Source organism: Seriola dumerili, unplaced genomic scaffold, assembly GCF_002260705.1.
Source record: "Seriola dumerili isolate Sdu_G_001 unplaced genomic scaffold, Sdu_1.0 BDQW01000068.1, whole genome shotgun sequence".
Classification (NCBI taxonomy): domain Eukaryota; kingdom Metazoa; phylum Chordata; class Actinopteri; order Carangiformes; family Carangidae; genus Seriola; species Seriola dumerili.
Window position 1 is genome coordinate 10,731,962 of NW_019174323.1, and position 18,513 is coordinate 10,750,474.

The 18,513-nt window shown below is 40.8% G+C and overlaps 1 protein-coding gene across 2 annotated transcripts in view; it reads left to right on the forward strand.

Moving 5' to 3' along the window:
- The window catches only part of LOC111220249 (supervillin-like), a 31,064-nt gene extending 22,068 nt beyond the window's left edge, over nt 1-8,996 (forward strand). The window contains exons 9-27 of one of the 2 annotated variants that reach the window (XM_022743272.1): nt 48-131; nt 372-458; nt 722-905; nt 1,131-1,303; nt 2,191-2,346; nt 2,626-2,762; nt 3,026-3,173; nt 3,559-3,704; nt 3,918-4,093; nt 4,290-4,425; nt 4,599-4,899; nt 5,255-5,409; nt 5,531-5,633; nt 5,861-6,202; nt 6,302-6,457; nt 7,160-7,303; nt 7,695-7,807; nt 8,237-8,392; nt 8,831-8,996. In XM_022743272.1, coding sequence (XP_022598993.1) covers nt 48-131; nt 372-458; nt 722-905; nt 1,131-1,303; nt 2,191-2,346; nt 2,626-2,762; nt 3,026-3,173; nt 3,559-3,704; nt 3,918-4,093; nt 4,290-4,425; nt 4,599-4,899; nt 5,255-5,409; nt 5,531-5,633; nt 5,861-6,202; nt 6,302-6,457; nt 7,160-7,303; nt 7,695-7,807; nt 8,237-8,392; nt 8,831-8,917 — 2,984 coding nt within the window. In that variant the 3' untranslated portion in view covers nt 8,918-8,996. The remainder of the gene's footprint in view (nt 1-47; nt 132-371; nt 459-721; nt 906-1,130; nt 1,304-2,190; nt 2,347-2,625; nt 2,763-3,025; nt 3,174-3,558; nt 3,705-3,917; nt 4,094-4,289; nt 4,426-4,598; nt 4,900-5,254; nt 5,410-5,530; nt 5,634-5,860; nt 6,203-6,301; nt 6,458-7,159; nt 7,304-7,694; nt 7,808-8,236; nt 8,393-8,830) is intronic. The other variant, XM_022743273.1, reaches the window with a different exon arrangement.
- Nucleotides 8,997-18,513: the final 9,517 nt, after the last annotated feature.

Here is an 18,513-nt window from a genome sequence, read left to right on the forward strand (position 1 = left end):
ATATATACATATCATTAGTCGTCAATTCTCCCTTTGTGTTTCACCAGGTCTTGTGTCAGACACAGGAAAGGAGGAGTCACCACTTATCTCTCTCAAGAAGTCTAATGCCACACCCGTGAAGCCGCATGAAGGTATATGAGTCTGTGAATCAGATAATCAATCAGCAGATGTTATGAATATTTCAGATATATTGATACCTTGAACTAGACTCTTGCTCTCATGTGAGTCACTAGGTACCACTAATTCCAGAGGACAAAGACTTCTATTGAATTTTGAAAACTTGACATTAATGCTATAAATGAATCTTGTTCTGAAACACTGAGTGTACTGAGCCACAGTTTATCAGACCTCTGTTTGTTTGTGCTGGACAGAAATCTCCAGTAGAACTGATGTCAAAGTGGAAGGAGATAAAAGACTGGACAAGCTTGAGTCCTTCCTAGACAAGCTCCACAATAAAGGTACAACCCACCTGTTTGTTATTGTTTTCCACATAAGATTATATATAATTATATATTGTGTGATTAAGCATTGTATATGTTTCTTTTACTGCCACATAGCCATAGTGTACATTACATTACAGATCTCAATCATTACAGAACTTGTTCTTTCACTATTCACCCAAAGCACAACTCGGCAAAAAAAAAAAAAGCATCATTGGCAAAAGCCCTAGTTTACCACTTCCTGTTCCTTCCCCTCTGTTTCCTCATGGTGGTGGGGTCAGGCGTGAGCAAAAGCAAGACATCCACGATTGAGGTGACGGCAGAGATGGAGAAAGAAGTGATGACCCTGGATGATGAGGAGACCTTTGGCAGCTTTTACAAATCTGTCTCACCCACGACTCTGCAGGACTCCAGTGTGGTCCTTACTGAGGAGGACCTCAGCCAGATTCAGGCTGATACACCAAAGTTAGTTTGTGATAATCATAAATTAGTTAGTGGCATCTTTACCCCTCCTTTGAAGATGTTTACACGATCATTTGCCCCCGATTATGTCTTAACTATTTTCCTTAACAGTATTAATACATTTTAACTTACATTTAACTTATTTCTTGAACTTGAAAGTTTGTCAATTTCAGGTCTTAAGTTGCCTGTCTTTATAATTTTCTCTGTTTTGTGTATGAATGTCTAAAGGCTCACCTCAGCCGTAGCAGAACACAAGCGTGCAGTGCGACCAGCCCGGAGAAATCAGGGCTCCAGGAACCCTCTGCGGGCTCTGGCTGCCCGCAACGACCTCCGGCAGGTGTACACTGAACAGAGGCTTAATGTAGCCACAGTGGAGACCAAGAGGATCCAAGTGGAGAGGAGTAAGACTGCTCTAACTTACCTACTGTGCTACTGCTAAGGTTCTTAACCTAGCTAAAGTTAAGAGTCTTAGAGGGCTCAGCAGCTTGAAAGGATCAACAAAAGTTAATCCCATAAAAACATTGATAGAAAAACTAGCAAAAGAATGAGATTATACCCAATAAATATAGTGTCCTTTCAGTATTTTAAATTCAGTCTCATGATAGCAAATTTCCCATCAGTTCATGCAGGAAATTGGACAATGACTTTACATGTACTGTAGTAACCCATTAACTGTAGGTCTGTATATACTGTACGTGCAGAAACTCAGATTTCTTCTTACCCCAGACCAGAGTTATTTGGGAGCCATGACTTGCTTATTTCAAGGATTTAGACTTACAGAAGCAATTTTGTGTCAGTTTCAGTTGGCCTTTTAATTGAAGTATTCTGAACACAAGGATGCATCATTTCATATTGCTGCATTGCTGCACTGCTGTCACAGTGATGCTAACTCCAGCTGAAGTCTTAGGACCAGTAGAAATTTAGCTGGGGCAATTTCTCAAGCGCCCAACCTGATTTTAGGTACAAGCAGCTCTGCTTATTAGTTACCTGATATATTCTGTTTGTCTGTGTATTCTCTATATTCAGTTCCCCTCTATAGACTGGGCTGACCTCAGAGACTTTTCTCATTTATGCAAGAGGAAGCAAGACAGTTATATATACCCTGTCAAGTGCAGCTCACATAAAAGAAGAAATAAGAGAACACATCCTGTCTTTTATAATCTATGCTAAAGCTTTGTTTGTGTTTGTTTTGTTGATGGCAGATTAAATCACGACACTGCATTAGTTCAACCTTTAACCTGTAGTAGTTGATAATTGTCATAATTGTCATTTTTGCTCTCCCACCCAGTGGCAAAACACTCCAACCTGGCCGATGTGGCCTTGGCAGGCCTCGCCAGCAAGGAGAACTTCCGCAAGGTCAGCCTGCGCAGTGTCAAGTCCACCGATGTCGTGACCAACAACAGTACACTGCCTTTCAACAAGCTCATGCTTATTCGCATCAAAGGTCAGAAACACAAGAGAATGTGCTGTGTGTTTGTTTTCTATAAATATTTGTTGAATGCTGCTGTGATGTGTAGTGATTAATCACCCAGAACCATTTATTATAAAGAATGACATAACACTCAAAACTGCAGCTAAGAAGAAGCTCTCAAATGTGTTTCTTGTTTCTTAAGAATATGAAGTTAAAAACCAAAAAAGAAAATAAAAATTTTAACTACGGATGAGATAAACGCTATTAAGTCTGGTTGCAAAGACATACAAGCTGCTTTGTTGCTGTCCGTAGGTCGGAGGCATGTCCAGGTGCGCTTGGTGGAGCCCACAGCCCACTCTCTAAACAGTGGCGACTGCTTCCTTCTTATAACGCCGAAGCAGTGCTTCATGTGGAGTGGAGAGTTTGCCAACGTCATTGAGAAAGCTAAGGTAGTGAATCTCACACATACTTGGATGCTTCAGAGCTAGCACTGTCAAGTTTAGACAGGTACTGCTACATCTTGATAATGTTGAAATAGAAAAAAAAATGCTGCAGAAGGAAAATTTCTGCCCCAGGTAAATCCATATTTGCGTTTTGATCAACATGCCCTGACTAAATACAGACTTCTTACTTCTCTCCTTGCTGTGCTTGCTGAGATAAATGTTCCACCTCTGTACAGTTGTAACATGTTCGTTATTCTTTGTGTGACCAGGCATCAGAGATGGCCTCGTTCGTTCAGGCCAAGAGGGACCTCGGCTGCAAGGCCCCCCAGGTGACGGTGCTGGAGGAGGGTATCAACACCGAGAGCCGATGGGCCAAAGAGTTCTGGAGCCTGCTGGGAGGAAAGACCAAATATAGAGGTACATAACACACACATTTACTATGTACACTGAAGGATGAATGCCAGCAAACAAGGTGATCTCAGCTGATCACACACAGGCTTATACACACACTGAATAGTTCACATGCTCATGATCATCATCTGCTTTCTCTCTGTCTGTACCTCTGCTGGGTAACAGTCAAACTTTTATTTTGGTATTTTAGTGAAAGTGAGTGAGAACTGCAGTTCTTGTTTATACTTTATGCTATAATATAACACTGTCTAGTAGAGCTGTTTTTCTTAAGAGTACGTCAGCTGTGTTGATGCTTTCTGACTCAAAGGCTTTGAAGCTTGGCTTACCATGTGAAGGTAAACCACTGCTGTCATACACATAGGCTTATGTTGGTGTGTGTGTGTGTTTATAGGGGCAGGGGAGCCGGAGGAGGATGAACTGTATGAGAGCGGGGTGCTAGACTCTAATGGGGTGTACAGACTCCAGGGAGACAAACTGTTGCCACATGAAGATGCCTGGGCCTCCATCCCGAGCGTTTCCTTGCTCAATTCTAAGGAGGTAACACCACCTTAGAGTTGTGACCTCAAAAAAGATGATGAGGATGAAAGGCTAATGTGAAAGTTAGAGATGTTAATAAGACATCCCTAATACTCATTGTACACATTTATGATTATGTTTCTGTTGTGTTGCATGTTGTAATAACTGCGATAACACCAAGACATTTCTCTGTTTTCTCTCCACCTTCCTGCTGCTGGTAATACCCCACACCAGGTCTTAGTGTTTGACTTTGGCAGTGAAGTGTACGTATGGCATGGGAAAGATGTGCCCTTAGGTGATAGAAAAGTGGCCGTCAAACTGGGAAAACAGCTTTACAGTGGCAGCTACGACTACAGCAACTGCAGAGTCAACCCTTTAGATGCCTCCTGCACAAATAAGGATGTGCCTCAGTGAGTATGACCGACAAATCCCACTCAACTATAAAAGAGATTTTGTTAGATTATTTGTTGTGTTATTGTAGCCTCTAGTGGTTTGATTTTGCCAGCACATCTGCACAAAGAAGCCTTTTTTTTTTTTTTTTCAATTTTTCAATGATAACTTACGTGTCAGTGTGTGTGATTGTGTAATTGTGTGTGTGATTTCCAGGCAGGGGGAGGGTCGTCCGAGCTGGGCTCTGTTTGGCCGGCTGTCAGAGCACAATGAGACATCGTTGTTCAGAGAGAAGTTCCTGGACTGGGCTGAGAGGAAGAAAGAGGAAGCAGCTCAAGCTGAGGAAATCAAGGTAGAGATTAGACTCACTGTAAACAAAATATTAGCAGTGACTGTGGATATCTGACAATCTGTTTTAAAGGAATTAAGTTGAAACACTGCTCTGCTCCAGCTCTTTAATTAATGAATATACTGAGTGAAGTAACACATTTAAAACTGACTTAAAAACATTGTTTGTGTGCTCAGAGTCCAGTCCACTCCACTGTCCGCTCCCCACTCGAATTGGAACTGCAGCCATTCGATGCCAGCGCCCTGCTGGACAATGAGCCTGAGCCAGTGAAGGCTGTTCTGGAGGGAGTTGACGTGCAGCGGGGCCACGGCCTGGTGAGGACCGAGGATGGTAGGCAGGCAGAGTTGGCTACAGTAGCTGTAGACGCCTGGCACATCAAAGAGCACAGTGAGGAGGAGCTGCCTAAAGGGAGTGTGGGCCAGCTACACGAGGGCGATGCCTACATCATCCGTTGGAAGTACTCTGTCACCACATTAGGTGAGTCATGCTTGTAATCCAGCATTAGCCTGAAGAATAAGAATTAGACTTGTGAAATAGGAGGTTTGAATATGATGAAATATTAGTAAAACATGGGAGAAAATTAATGGCAAGAGGAATTAGTATCTGTCTGACTTACTCAAAATACTTAAATCCAATCTATTTGGAAAGCACATGTATGAGTGGGAACCATCATATCGCTGAAAAGGTGAGAAAATAATCACATTTAACTGTGGATGACAAGGTTTGAAAGAAGAGAGGCTTTAGTGTTGCATTGAGGGCCTGTAACTGTCCAGATATGGAAGCAGAAGTCCTGATTTCAAGCCCTGGGTTCACTCTGGTTCTGTTCTCTCAGTGGGGAAGCGGCAGAAACCCGGGGAGCTGAGCGCCGGAGCTCCTGGAAGAGAGAGGACCGCTTGTTTTTTCTGGCAGGGCCGGCATTCCAGCATCAGCGAGAAAGGAACCTCAGCTCTAATGACAGTGGAGCTGGGAAGCCACCGGGGGTCACAAGTGAGCATCAGTTCATCACAGTCGCACACAAATCGAAATGTTATTATCATTCTCCGTTATTGTTATTGGAGGCATGGTTCCTGTTTAGCAATGGAAAAAAAAAAGATTTGTGTGGATACAGGTGTTGGTGAGTCAAGGGAAAGAGCCGCCGTGCTTCCTCCAGCTCTTCCAGGGAGGTTTGATCATCCACAAGGGCAGCAGAGAAGACAGTGCCAACAACACAGGTGAAAAACAAAAGAAGATGTTTGTTGTTTTCAGTGATGCTCTGTACTACTGCTGATTGAAGGCTTTAACTCACTGTAAAATATTGTATCAAACTCATCAATACCACATGGTGAGTTCAGACTTCTTGACCACTTGTGTTAACGATGGACTCAGATTTGTCTTACATTTTTTTATGTCACAGTAACACATTGAATTTTTAAAGTCATATTCTCTCGTCCGTGTTCAGATGGCTGGAGGTTGTTCTGTGTCCGTGGTGAGGCAGATGTGGAGGCCTCACTGGTGGAGGTGGACTGCCAGCGTGCCAGTCTGCGGTCACGCGCCAGCTTAGTGCTTCTTAATGCTCAGAAAGCTCAACTCTACTTGTGGCACGGCTGTAAATCACACACCAGTGCCAGGCAGGTGGCCAAAAGAGCTGCGGACAAACTAACCCAGAGGTGTCCCTCAGAGTTAGGTCTGAACAGCACCAGCAGCGTGAAAGTTGAGGAGGTGGAGGAAGGAGCTGAACCCTCAGAGTTCGTGAAAGCTCTGGGCTCGCAGGACAAGAAAGCCTACGACTGTATGCTGCAAGGTGAGTCCTCACAATCACATGCTACTTAAACCCACTGAGCAACTTCCCAAATTATCAGCAAGAAAGATCATCAATGATTTGTGTGTGTGTCATCTCTAGATCCAGGGAAGTACAACTACACACCCCGGCTGTACCGGCTGAGTGCCAGCTCTGGGCTGTTTGAAGGGGAGGAGCAGCTGTATCCTGCCCGGGTGATAGAGGGAGTCATGGCGATGCCTTTCCTGCAGGAGAACCTCTACGCCACACAACAGCCAGGTACCACACACCTGGAGCAATGTTACAGCTCAGTGAATTATATGTTTATTATTTGCCTAATACTTTCTATTAAACTAAACATCCCACTTTGTTTCTGGAATATAAGTCGATGTAAAACTGTGTCTGATATGTGTGATATGTTTAGAATAAGATGAAAGAGCCAGTGGGAGTCAATACTGGAACAGAAATATATCTACATAATATTTGACCCTTAGTTGAGGAAGAAGACATACAAAATTAAATTTGTGAACCAGCAAGTGGACAGTATTTACATAATAAAAATGACTCCTCTTGTTAGGTGATATGTCAGTGGCTGTACTGTAAATCCAAATTCAAAATAATTTGTACATTTTAGAGATTCATCCCTGATCTGAATCAGAAAGATTTTGCAAAAACAAAGAGTTTGTCTTGGCAGGTTTCTCATCCAGGACACAAAGAAGCAGCAGACAGAAATTACAAAGATGTTCAGTTTCACATTGTTCTCAGTTTGAACCTTGGACTGATGAAAACTTAACAATAAGGTGCTGGAGTTTAAAAGACTCTTTCACATGCTTCTCTGTTGATCAATATGTTTTATTGTTAGGGCTTCATGTGCAACCTTCTAGCCTTCACAACGCCTTCAGTAGAACATATTACCCCATTGTGCCATTGGGTGTAAGTGCTCTACCTTCCTATCTCATTCTCATGCCATGACTTCTCCAGCTCTGTTCCTGCTGGATAACCGTATGGAGGTGTACCTGTGGCAGGGCTGGCAGCCTGAAGACACGCAGTGCACCGGCTCTGCAAAGATGCGCTGGGACAGCGAGAGGAAATGTGCCATGGAGACTGTGCTGCAGTACTGCAAAGGTCCGAGTTCACAGACAGAAATTTTGGCTAAAAGCCCAGTAGTGCTGAAATGTTTATGTACTGTAATCAGACAGGCGCTCTCATATATTTCCTCTCCAAAGTGATCATCTATGGTGCACATAGAACACAATCATTTATTAAATTAATTATTTTAATCTGAAATAAACTCTGTGATCCTGTTGCTTATCTTGCTGCTAAATAATGATTTGTATGCTTTTGTGTTTTAAATATTGATTTATTTTATTTTCAACTACCTATAGTAACTGACACTAAGTACTTAATTCTACCAAAAACACAGTTAGTAAATTTATACTTCCTCCATCCAGTAGCATCACCACCTTTGCATTTTAGTTTTCATCTCTTCTCCAATTCTTTTTTGTATGATTTACAGAGAAGAACCCTCGGCGACCCCCCTTGGCTTACCTGGTCCTAGCAGGCTGCGAGCCCCTCACCTTCACCAACATCTTCCCATACTGGGAGAAGGATACCAGCATCACTTCAAAGGTAGGAGCCATGTAGTTGACTCCAGAAAGAATCTAAATCATTTTACTCAACTGTTCAGATAAAGTGCCATCGCACAGATGCGTCTATTAAAAGATGGCATGCAGAATCACATTAAGTGTGAAGTGAAGAGTTGTTGGGGAAAAAACAGACTTCAGTGCAACAGAGGTTTGATCTAATGAAAATAAGAATTTATGTGAATTTTAAATGCTCCCTTAGACTGAAACCAGTGACCTTTCAGTTTCCAAACAGCCTCATTAAACTCATGAACAATGTAATATATTGCCTGGTGGTATGAATTTATTTGCACATATTTACATATTATCTATTTAAATCTGTTGTGTATAATTTAAATCTTAAATATATAAATGGAAACTACAGTAGTTAAATTTGACATTTGTTTATTCTACTGTAATTCATATGTGCATGCAGCTTGAGAGCTCCAAGAACAAGGTGATCTTGGTGAAGGAGGCCCTGTCCAAGCTCAGTAAGCAGCAGTACTCCATCGAGGAGCTGACCCGCAAACCGCTGCCGGAGGGAGTGGACCCTCTGCGCCTGGAGGATTACCTGTCTGACGAGGACTTCAAGGTAGGACACACCTGGTGACTCCTGAAGGATCACACAGCTAAACACTTACTGTTAGAAGACAAGAGGAACATTTAACAGCAATATTCAAACACAACTGATCAGCACCGATAAGAAATGCAAAGTATGAAACTTAAAGGTTTAAAACAACAAAAATCATTTTTGCTTCCATCCAGTAGAAGCTTCCTGGCAGGTAAATGAGTTGTGTGTTTGCTTTTGCTGATGAGACAATCGTACATAGTTATTTAGTGCATACCTGACAATATGTTAGAGCTGATAAACATGTATACAGATTTGAAATATTCCATGGAAAGAGATCCAGTCTATAACTAATGACTGTCGAAAACCTCTGTGCTTTATGTTTTACATTATAATGTTATTACAGTGCCAAAATATTGTCACGTTATCTGTTGTGTGACATTTTTCCTCTTACTTTTGCAGACACTTCTTGAGATGAGTCGAGTTGAGTTCAACGCCATGCCAAACTGGAAGCAAAAGAACCTGAAGAAAAGCAAGGGTCTGTTTTAAAACTAATCTTTTGTACACAGGCTTTTCTTTTCTTTATGTTTTCTCAGCAGCTTTTCTTACATTTTTTTTTATTCTAAGAAAAAAAAGAAATAATGTCCTTCTTTTGTAAAGGATAGGAAAAAAAAGCAAATGTACAATTTTGTTCAAATGTTGATCTATTTTTAATAACAGTGCCATTTTTAATGTTTCTCTGTGTCATTGAAATATTTAGCCAACAATTATGTGCAATTGTTAATCTTTTTGATAGTATGTTTTCTTTGTATGGTAAGAATAGTTACCCCTGCATTATAAATATGTAATATACTATAAATGAATGTGTTTTTATGTTTAGTCCAGACATGTCGATTTTTGGGTGAGAATGTGTTTGTATGAAAGTAGCCAGTGGTTTAAAACTGGGAGATATTCATCGATTTTTACATTTCATGGAAAAAGTCAGCCCTGTGTAGCGTCAACAATATCTCCACTCTGAGGTTGACAGAGACAAGCAAAACAAATGAAAGTTCAGAGAGCAATCCCTATAATATGTGGTTGTTTCAAAGAAATTTGGTGGTTTCAAACAAAGGCTGTATGCCAGACATCTTGTGCTTTAATTGTAATGGAAAAAATATTAGTTTTTATCTATTTTGACCAAAAAAGATTACCATATTCATTTGTGTGATGAGGTATTTTTGTCGCATCAGATTGTGACCTTGTGAAGAGCAGAAATTGGTCCAAATTAAAACATGAAACTGAAACTCTGACTTTCAACCATTAAACTGATACTGTAGTCAGTGTCATTGAAACTGGCCCATAATCTTTGGTACTGAATATTTCCTCGCTCTTATGAATAACTTCCTGCCAGTGGTGGCAGCCCTCTGATAAACCGGTTGTTTGGGACCAATTCAAATGTTTTTGTCTTGTCATAAGTGTTTTGTGAATCTGTGGATGGGTGCGTTTGTGTGTGTGCGTGTGTGTGTGTGTGGGTGTGTGTGTGTGTGTGTGTGTGTGTGTGTGTGTACAACTAAAAGTATTAAGTGTGTGTATGAAAGAGAGACAGTGAGAGAAACTGTGCAGTAGAAACTGCGTGTTGTAGCAACAGCTGTGCTCCTTGTAACAGTATGTTTATGTATAGACCATACTTTGATGTGTGACTTAGGAAATTCTCTGCATGATCACGAACATGTTTTGCTTAACAATCCTATATGAATTTGTTGCAATATGCATCTTTTGTTGTGATATCTAAGATCTGCATTATATGTGGAGATGGCGACCAGGCCAGCTTTTATTTCTTGGCACATAAAAATGAACATTGGTGGTTGGGAAATGAGATGCTCATTCCCTTTTTAAATAAAATATTTAAAAAATGTTTGCTTCTGATCTTTTCAGCAGCACCGGCGTGAATGCCATAGTAACATCACCCTCACGAACAAGATCCATCAGAGATCACATCAGACAGAAACATGATGAAAATGAACAATGGCTCACTGGAACAGTTTGAGTAGAACAGAGGCATTGTTGATGTTATTAGTGCTCAACCTACTATGGCAAGTCATAATGTCTGCTGTGAAAAGGCCTGTTGGGATCAATATTCCAACAGTTACTGCATTGCAAACACAACAGTTTATTTCTTTGGAATAGCTAATCACAGTCATTTATTTTATTGCTGTTTGTGTTTTTTTTCTTCAGTTTTTAAAAGTAAAATGATGCGTTCTTTGCTGTGGGCCTGAAAAGTTTACTTTTTCCAACCTGTGTTCCTTGTACTGCTTTAAAGCCAAGAATCTATTGTGGCAACACAAGCTTTTACAGTAGTTGGACATGATGCCAGCTAAAGAATCTAAACACCAAAATCCTGCCCAGGCTGTGAACTCTTATAGTGGAGCAGTAAAACATTACAGAGCAACTATTTTTCAAAACATCTTCATAGGCCTTTTTTTTTTTTTTTTCACAGCAGGGATTTAAACTTGTCATATCAGGAGAAGCACAGGTGGAACTAATCACATTTACCTCGCCTCCATCTCATTTAGGGGTGTCGGAAAGCTCTGCGAGTGAGCCAGCAAGCACAATGCCAGAGCTGGAACTGCTCCACCTAAATTGAATAAAGCCCAGCATTAATGTTATTAGTAACACCTGTGTTGGACAAGTCAAAAATGTCCACAGTCTGGTCCATGAGAAAGGTCTCTACAGCTTTGTTAGATTAGATGCTTTAAAATCTATAAAGCCATTAGACCACAAATGGCCATTTCATCAAAATATCTCAAGGAGCCACATCTGGCAAGAATGATGTTGTTAGTTTTGGCTCATTTAGAACTACGGTGAATAAAACAGCTGGGACATCACACTCAGATATTCAGTAAGCTCATTGTTGTCATCATATTGTGCACAGGCTGGGAGCCAATGATTATTTGGCCACTTGGAGGCAGAGAAAACGAGCTGTAAACACACTGACAAAATGTTGCTTTTACATTGATAATGGCAACGTGCACATTTATGCATTGAGCACACGGTAGAGTGACACTAGAATTCATCTGGAGCTATGTTTGTCCACTTCACTGATGTAAGTCCAATATTCACTCTCCTTTTTATCTCAAATCCTATGAAAAATCTCCTGGGCAGGCAGCATCAGAGTATGGTGGCTGAGAGAGCTCAATGCACTTTAAGAAAATGTATGCAAATTAAGAAAACATCCTCATCAATTTGTCAACACGTGTGTGCTGCAAATACACGCAACCAAACCACATACAGAACGCACATCAAGTACCACAGACAACAACTCAAGTGTTTCCAGGGGACACAAAAACGTGGCCTCTGCGGCGTCCAGTGACAATTCGCTGTGGGTTCAGCCTGATGATTGACCTTTTTCATATACAAGCATTCATTGATCTACATAATGGAAATATTGATTATACAAGACCCCGGTGTCCTCAGTATCTACATCCGTGACTGCGTTACAATGTAGTTCTCTACTTCCAATTTTTCTGAGGACATCCTGAAGTCTGCTTATGTTTGCACCTTTGCAAACTGCTGCATTAGGTAAAAGGTAATCATGACAGTCATGCTTATATTTAACCACCAGGGGGTGTTGTCTGTCCAACCTTTACCTTCTGTGAAGCATTTTTCTGTAAATCTGTGCAGCCTTTTGTGTTGTGCATTATCAAAAAGGGATGAGAAGAAAATTAGACATTTAAAACAAACCAAAACAAACTTGTGAGGCAGAATGAACATTTCTGTTTGTGGGTGGAGGTTAGACTGAGGAGGTACATCTCGAACATTGTGTCATAAACATTCATAAGTATCCATTAAGTTCTGCCTGACTCATGCCTTTCACTGGCCATTTTAAACAGCACCTGCATGGCTGGGATGCAGTGCAGCTGTGCATAACACACCCAGGGTCACTGACATAGCCTACAATATAAACACTCAGAGATAGGCATGTATTACATAAAGGAAACATTTATTCAAACATAAACGAGCTCTGCATCTCTTCCCTGCAGAGCCACATATCACACTGATGCCAACAAACAGCCCTAAAGTTACTTCCACAACAGATGGCAGGAGGTATCCGCTGCTTCCTCCAACAGCAACTGGGCGGCTGGTTTGTTTATTTATTATCAACTCTGTCCTGCGAGCATTAATCACCTGCATCGCTCTGCCTTCTGGCTCAGGTGCCACAGCAGCCCACAATGCGGCTGACAGGGAGGCAGACACTGAAGCTGCTGATACAAGGTAGATTAGCTTGAGTAATAACGCGCTGGATGTGAGCTGATGGAGCTGGACGAGGAGCTTCGTTGGGCAAAACAGTCTAGAGCTTTGATCAGGCCCCAGATTTTGACTGAGCATGAGCCCAAAGAGTTCCTGAATTCAGTCTGAACCTGTCTCTTCATGAAGTAAAACAAAATTCAAAAACAAAAATTTCCCTTCTCCATATGTGTGTAGGTGTGCTTATAACTTCATAACTGCAACCCTCCAATCCTGTTTGTTTTCCTTAACTATACTGATGAATGTTAATTATAGACTGAACTTTCAAAATAAAACATTCTGGGTTGTGTGAAGTTTTACCAAGGTGACAATACTTTTAGCGTCAACACACTAGTTAGAGGAATAGTTTTAGGACATTATGGAGATGAGAAGACCAACATAACTCTCGTGTGTACGGTAAATATCTAACTAAGGCAGCATTCACTTAGCTTAGCTTAGCATAAAGACTGGAAACGGGAGAAACAGCTATAGCCTGGTAACAGGTAACAGGTAATTAAATTCTCTAAAGTTTATCACAGTATATTTTAAAAGTTTTAAATCAAAGGGAAGAAATTAGACATTACAGTGTTGTGAAGGTTATGTGCCCCTAATGTTTCTTGGCTGGGAGCAGAAACTTCCTGGAGTATCTGATGTTTTCCTGGCAGACTTCAGAAAGTCACAGCTCCCAGCCAAGAAAGAGCATAAAACCATAAGTTGTCGTTTTTATGCTTTTTTTTTTAAATTACAAACTAAATATATTGTATCAATTAGCTAAACCAAGCCAACAGACCACTTCCTGTAGTTTTATTTTAATGGTACTTGAATGAGAATCTTCTCCACAAGAAAGTGGAAAAGTGTATTTCAAAAAACCATTTCTTTAAGTTCTTTGTAAAAATGGTGGAACGGGGAGAGACTTCTGGAAATGTTAGTAACATACTGGAGGCAACCATAACAACATGAAACATCGAGTGTGTTTTCCACAGTTCATTCCAGGCAACATTAGGCTGGACTTTTAGACTCTCTTGCATTTTACCCCATAACTTCCTGCAGTTTGTTAAAACTGTCCTTGCCAACCTCTATTCACTGGTGATTCAGAGCACTCTATGTGCAGATTTCAAAACTTAAAAAAAAAAAGATAAAAGTAGTACCAGAGTTATTTGATTTGTGTATGTGTGTGTGCGTTTGGCGTTTAATAGACGCCAACTTCAAATTTTCCCAAGGCAAGTGATTTCACTCAGAAAGAGCCAAACAATGCTAATCTGCAAAATACTGTACATGTCCCCTCGCTTTTCTTTGAGGTCTTCTTTCATTATAAGATAAGATGTGTATTAGCTGGAGCAGCAGAGATGAACTCTGGATGGAGAAAACCAAGTGAGTCCTTCGGATTCTCATAACTCACAAAGCAATAGTGCTGGGCTCTGCTGGAAGGAAAAACAAAGTAAAACTCTTGTTTTTTATGTGGGAAATCAAAGACCTTGAAATATTAATTGTTCGCTCCGACCGCAGGAGCCAGTGTTGAACAGAGAAGAACCTGCAATAACCTTGGATGTTTGTAAATGTGTGTGTGAGTGTGTGAGTGTGTGTGTGTGTGTGTGTGTGTGTGTGTGTGTGTGTGTGTGTGTGTGTGTGTGTGTGTGTGTGTGTGTGTGTGTGTGTGTGTGTGTGTGCCCTGAGGAGAATCAGTGGGAATAAAGGTGATAATGTTGATAATCAATGTTCCTCTCTGGCTTCCCTCCCAGCAGCTCTGGAGCTGGATCAGCTCGCCAAGTTCTCACAGACTGCTTAATAGCTATGGTGGGATTAACTCTCTGTTTTCTATTTCTGGTATTTAAAGTACATTTTTCTTTACTTGTGTTTTGAATGCGGGACTTTTACCTGTAACAGACTGTATTTACACTGTGGTATTAAAGCATCTTAATAGTTCTGATAGTTCCTTGACAATAATTGCCTTTTGTGTGTCAAAGTAATTGCAACTCAAAGGCTCACATACTAGATTTGTCAGGGTTTTCAGTGGTAGCTAATGGCCTTTTATAAGCAAACAGAGCTGGCTCAGGAATCCTTGTGTCAGGACCTAAATGTGGAATGTCTGTGTCATGATGACGAATAACTTAATTCATTGACACAGACTGTGAAAAGCATGTGAAAGCTCTGATAAATGGACCTTGGACTTGGGGTTATTGTGTAGCACGTTCTGTTCTCAAGGTCAAGAATCAACTTCTTTTTTCTTTTTTTCTCTACTCAGAGCAGCTTTATCTGTGGATAGCTGAGCTCTCCTGGTCCTTGTTGACCTGTTTTTTATTCAGTAGGCTACAGATGTATATCCTTCAGGCTGCAGCTGCACCTCATCCCCAAATGAGATGACGCGCTGAAGATTTATCAAAACTAATGATGCATCCAGGCAATCTTCAACAAATTGAAATTTTTTGTTGGCTTTGACATCAATAAATCTTGTAAAAACATGGACTCCATTACAGGATGGATTGCCAGTAGAAGCCATTGATTGAGTCTTCAGATTATCCTTTGGAGTTGAGCAAACCTTTTTATTTTATTGACAGATATGGATGCCTCTTTTAGCACTTTGGTTTATTTAATTTGCTCTTAAATTCATCAGGTAACAACTTAAAAAATTTCTTGCACAAAAATCTTTAACATGTAATGATTCAAATTTTGTGACTAATTAAAGTGCCGTATTTCTGGTTTCTGCTCAATTTACTCTCTGACCAATTCCATCTTTAAATCAGAACTGACACACTCATTATTTTGAGTTTATCCACTTTTGTTCCTCCTAAATTAGCCAGTTAGGGAATACTGCAAGCCAACATGGCTCTGTTCTGTTCAAGTGTCCTGGTAAGCCATGGCAGTGTGACAGTGAGCCAGCATGCACAATACAGAGACCTTGAAACTGAAGCAGCCAAATGGAATTAAACCATTTATTTACACTCATGCTTTTGCTGCTGTGACTTGCCAAAATGTCAACCGTGAAAAGGACCTATTAAGTAAATAACTTCTAAAGTGCCTTCAGTAGAGTCTTGAGAGTCTTTTAAGAGGTAATCTCTTTGTAAGGGAATGTAAATGAAGAATGAAATAAAATCAAACAAGCAAACACTTGCATAGCACACATGTTAAGCATTAGGAGAGCTGTTCACACTGAGCCAACAGCTGAAGTGAGCATTTATATAGTCTGATGTGTGATGTCAGTGGGTATTTCCAGGCAGCAGATGGTGACAGTTTGCCTACTTAACTTCACCACACTCCCTCTCTCTCCCTCACACACACACACACATACTCACACACCTTAACTATACAAGCTTCCATCACATGGAGAGAAAACAAACAAATTCATATCCTACACCATCCTCTGACAAAAGCAGGTGCTCTACACCACTTGCATGCATAAACGCCTCCTTCACACACACAAACATGAACACACACACACACACACACACACACACACACACAAAAACACACACAAACACACACATCTCCCAGTGACGAAAGCCTGCCTGTATCGACCATGACATCAGTCCTGTTTCCCGCGGATGAGAGGAGAACTGCGGATGACAGATTGATTGAAAGATCTTCTTCCCCCTCTCATCCATCATTTCAGCCTGTTCAATCCATTGGCCACAAAGAGAGAGAAAACCATTTAGGCCAGCCCTGACCATCAAGTCACCCAGAGGGGTTTTAGGCAACACACAGCTGGGGCTCCGCTCTTACAGAAAACATGGGGATCACAGTTTGTTTGGCTTGGATTAATACAAAGTGCCATTTACTTGACCTTGCCTCTCTGAATGTAAAGGTAGCAGACCTACTCCTCCTGATGGTGATGTAGACTGAATGTTATTAGCCCTGTGGCGGTTGAGCTGCTTCATAATCTAATGCCAAAAGTTCTTTACCTGAGTGAGGTTGAGAGAAGCCCAAAATTTAATCTCGAGACATGAGGTCTGTGTGTGTGTGTGTGTGTGTGTGTGTGTGTGTATGTGTGTGTGATTTGTCTAAGCTGCTCAATCTCAGCTGTCTCAGCTGATGCTGTGTGAAAGTTGGATTTTGACTCTATTCATCTTACCAATATGTTTTGCAATTACAATCATGAGATAAATGGTGAAATAAACCTGAAAAGTAGGTACAACAACAACATATGTGTGTGAGGCAAACCTATTTTAGGTTTAGATCTAAAACTCACTCACATTAATATCTTGGTTTATTTGTCTCTTTTATTATGTCTGTCAATATGTTGCATTGTGCACCAACCAAGACAGCCTCATAAACAATTGCACAGATGGGCTTTTCTGAGATTGATAGATATTAAACACCCACACAGGTTCCGTGTGGGCAAACAAACTGACTCAGCAGCTAAACATTTAAAGCTAAATGCAGTAGTTATTAAGTTCAAGAGTTTGTATTGGGAACAGTGCATCCTATAGCACAATGGTTCCCAACAGGGGGTAATTTACTGCCCACTTTTGGCAGCAGCAGGGTATTGTCTCTGAAAGCTAACTGGACTCTCAGCCGTTTCGTGTTTGTTTTTTCTTTTGTGGGTGTGTCCCGTTTTTGCGGTTTTGCGCATGCGCATTAAGGACAATCCTTAGCTCCTTGAAGGGTGATTAGCTATAACCAAAGTGTGCTTGTCAAGCTCTCCTTGACTCAGCTTCAACTGTCCTGAAATCGGTTATGATATCGCATTATAGGCATGAGCAGACGTGTGTGGAAACTAAAGGCGATAAGAGTCAGCAGTAGCATGTAAACGAGCAAATTACACCGGTTTATCATGAAGTTTAAGAAGTTTGAGAAAGAATATTGTTACATAAGTAGTGCAGGTTAGCTAGTTAGTTAGCAGTAAGCAGTGTAGCTCTGAACAAACAAGTGCAAGTTCCCGCGTCTCCCCTGTGCTTCCCAACTAAAGTCCGGACTAGGAGCCAGGAAAGGTGAAGCAGGTAAAGGCAGGATTCTGCATTGTTACTGGAGTGTGTCACTGTCAGTTAATTGTAAATATTTTTAATGGAAGTGATTTTTAGATATTTTTCCTGCATACTCTACATTTCAATAATCAGAAATCAGAGGAATAGTAATCTTATATTTCTTCAGCCAGGAAGGTGAAACGTGAAGATGTCCAGAGCAGCAAGATGCAGGAGAAAGCTTTTCAGCACAGGAAAGACAGGTGGCACATGTGAGACAGGACAGGCCCTGAATTAAAGAGAGATTTGCTACTAATACTATCATGTAAAGGTAAGTGTTGGCAACCACTGTGACAACACATACAGCCACACATACTTTGTCATTGTCCCATACCGATTAATATTGTTTTATAAACCTTTATTTTAAATACAAAACAAACAGAGTAACCCACATGCAATAAATTCTGTCAACTGTCAAAAATAGGTTTGAAAAAAGGTTTGAGAGCACAACGTGTTGAGAGCCCACAAGCCTTGGATGTCTGCAGTGAGATGAGCATTTTAATGACTTATGAGGTACTTATCCAGAGAAACAAGCAATGAACACAACAGTACAATAAACCAAGACTTCTAGGTCAGACACCCATTAGAAAGGAATATCGGCATCAAAGCTGTAGAGCACCCTGCCAACAGATGCAAACACTCCTGTATCCTCGACACAGACATGAAAAAGCCATGGTAAAAAGAGCTCGGTAAGAGCTTAGAGCAAAATAAAATATGTTTTTAGACATCACAGTGGGGCGGTTGGTAACAAATCTGTGTCGGTGTATAATGTGGAAGCGTATAATGTGGAAGAGAATATCACTAGGGAAATATGGCTGTAACAAAGTGTTGTATGCTTTTTGAAAAAATGAAAAAGAAATGGGACTCATTTCTAAAGGAAGACATTTTCAAAAAACAACAAGATCAAAGGTTTCACTTATTCAGTGA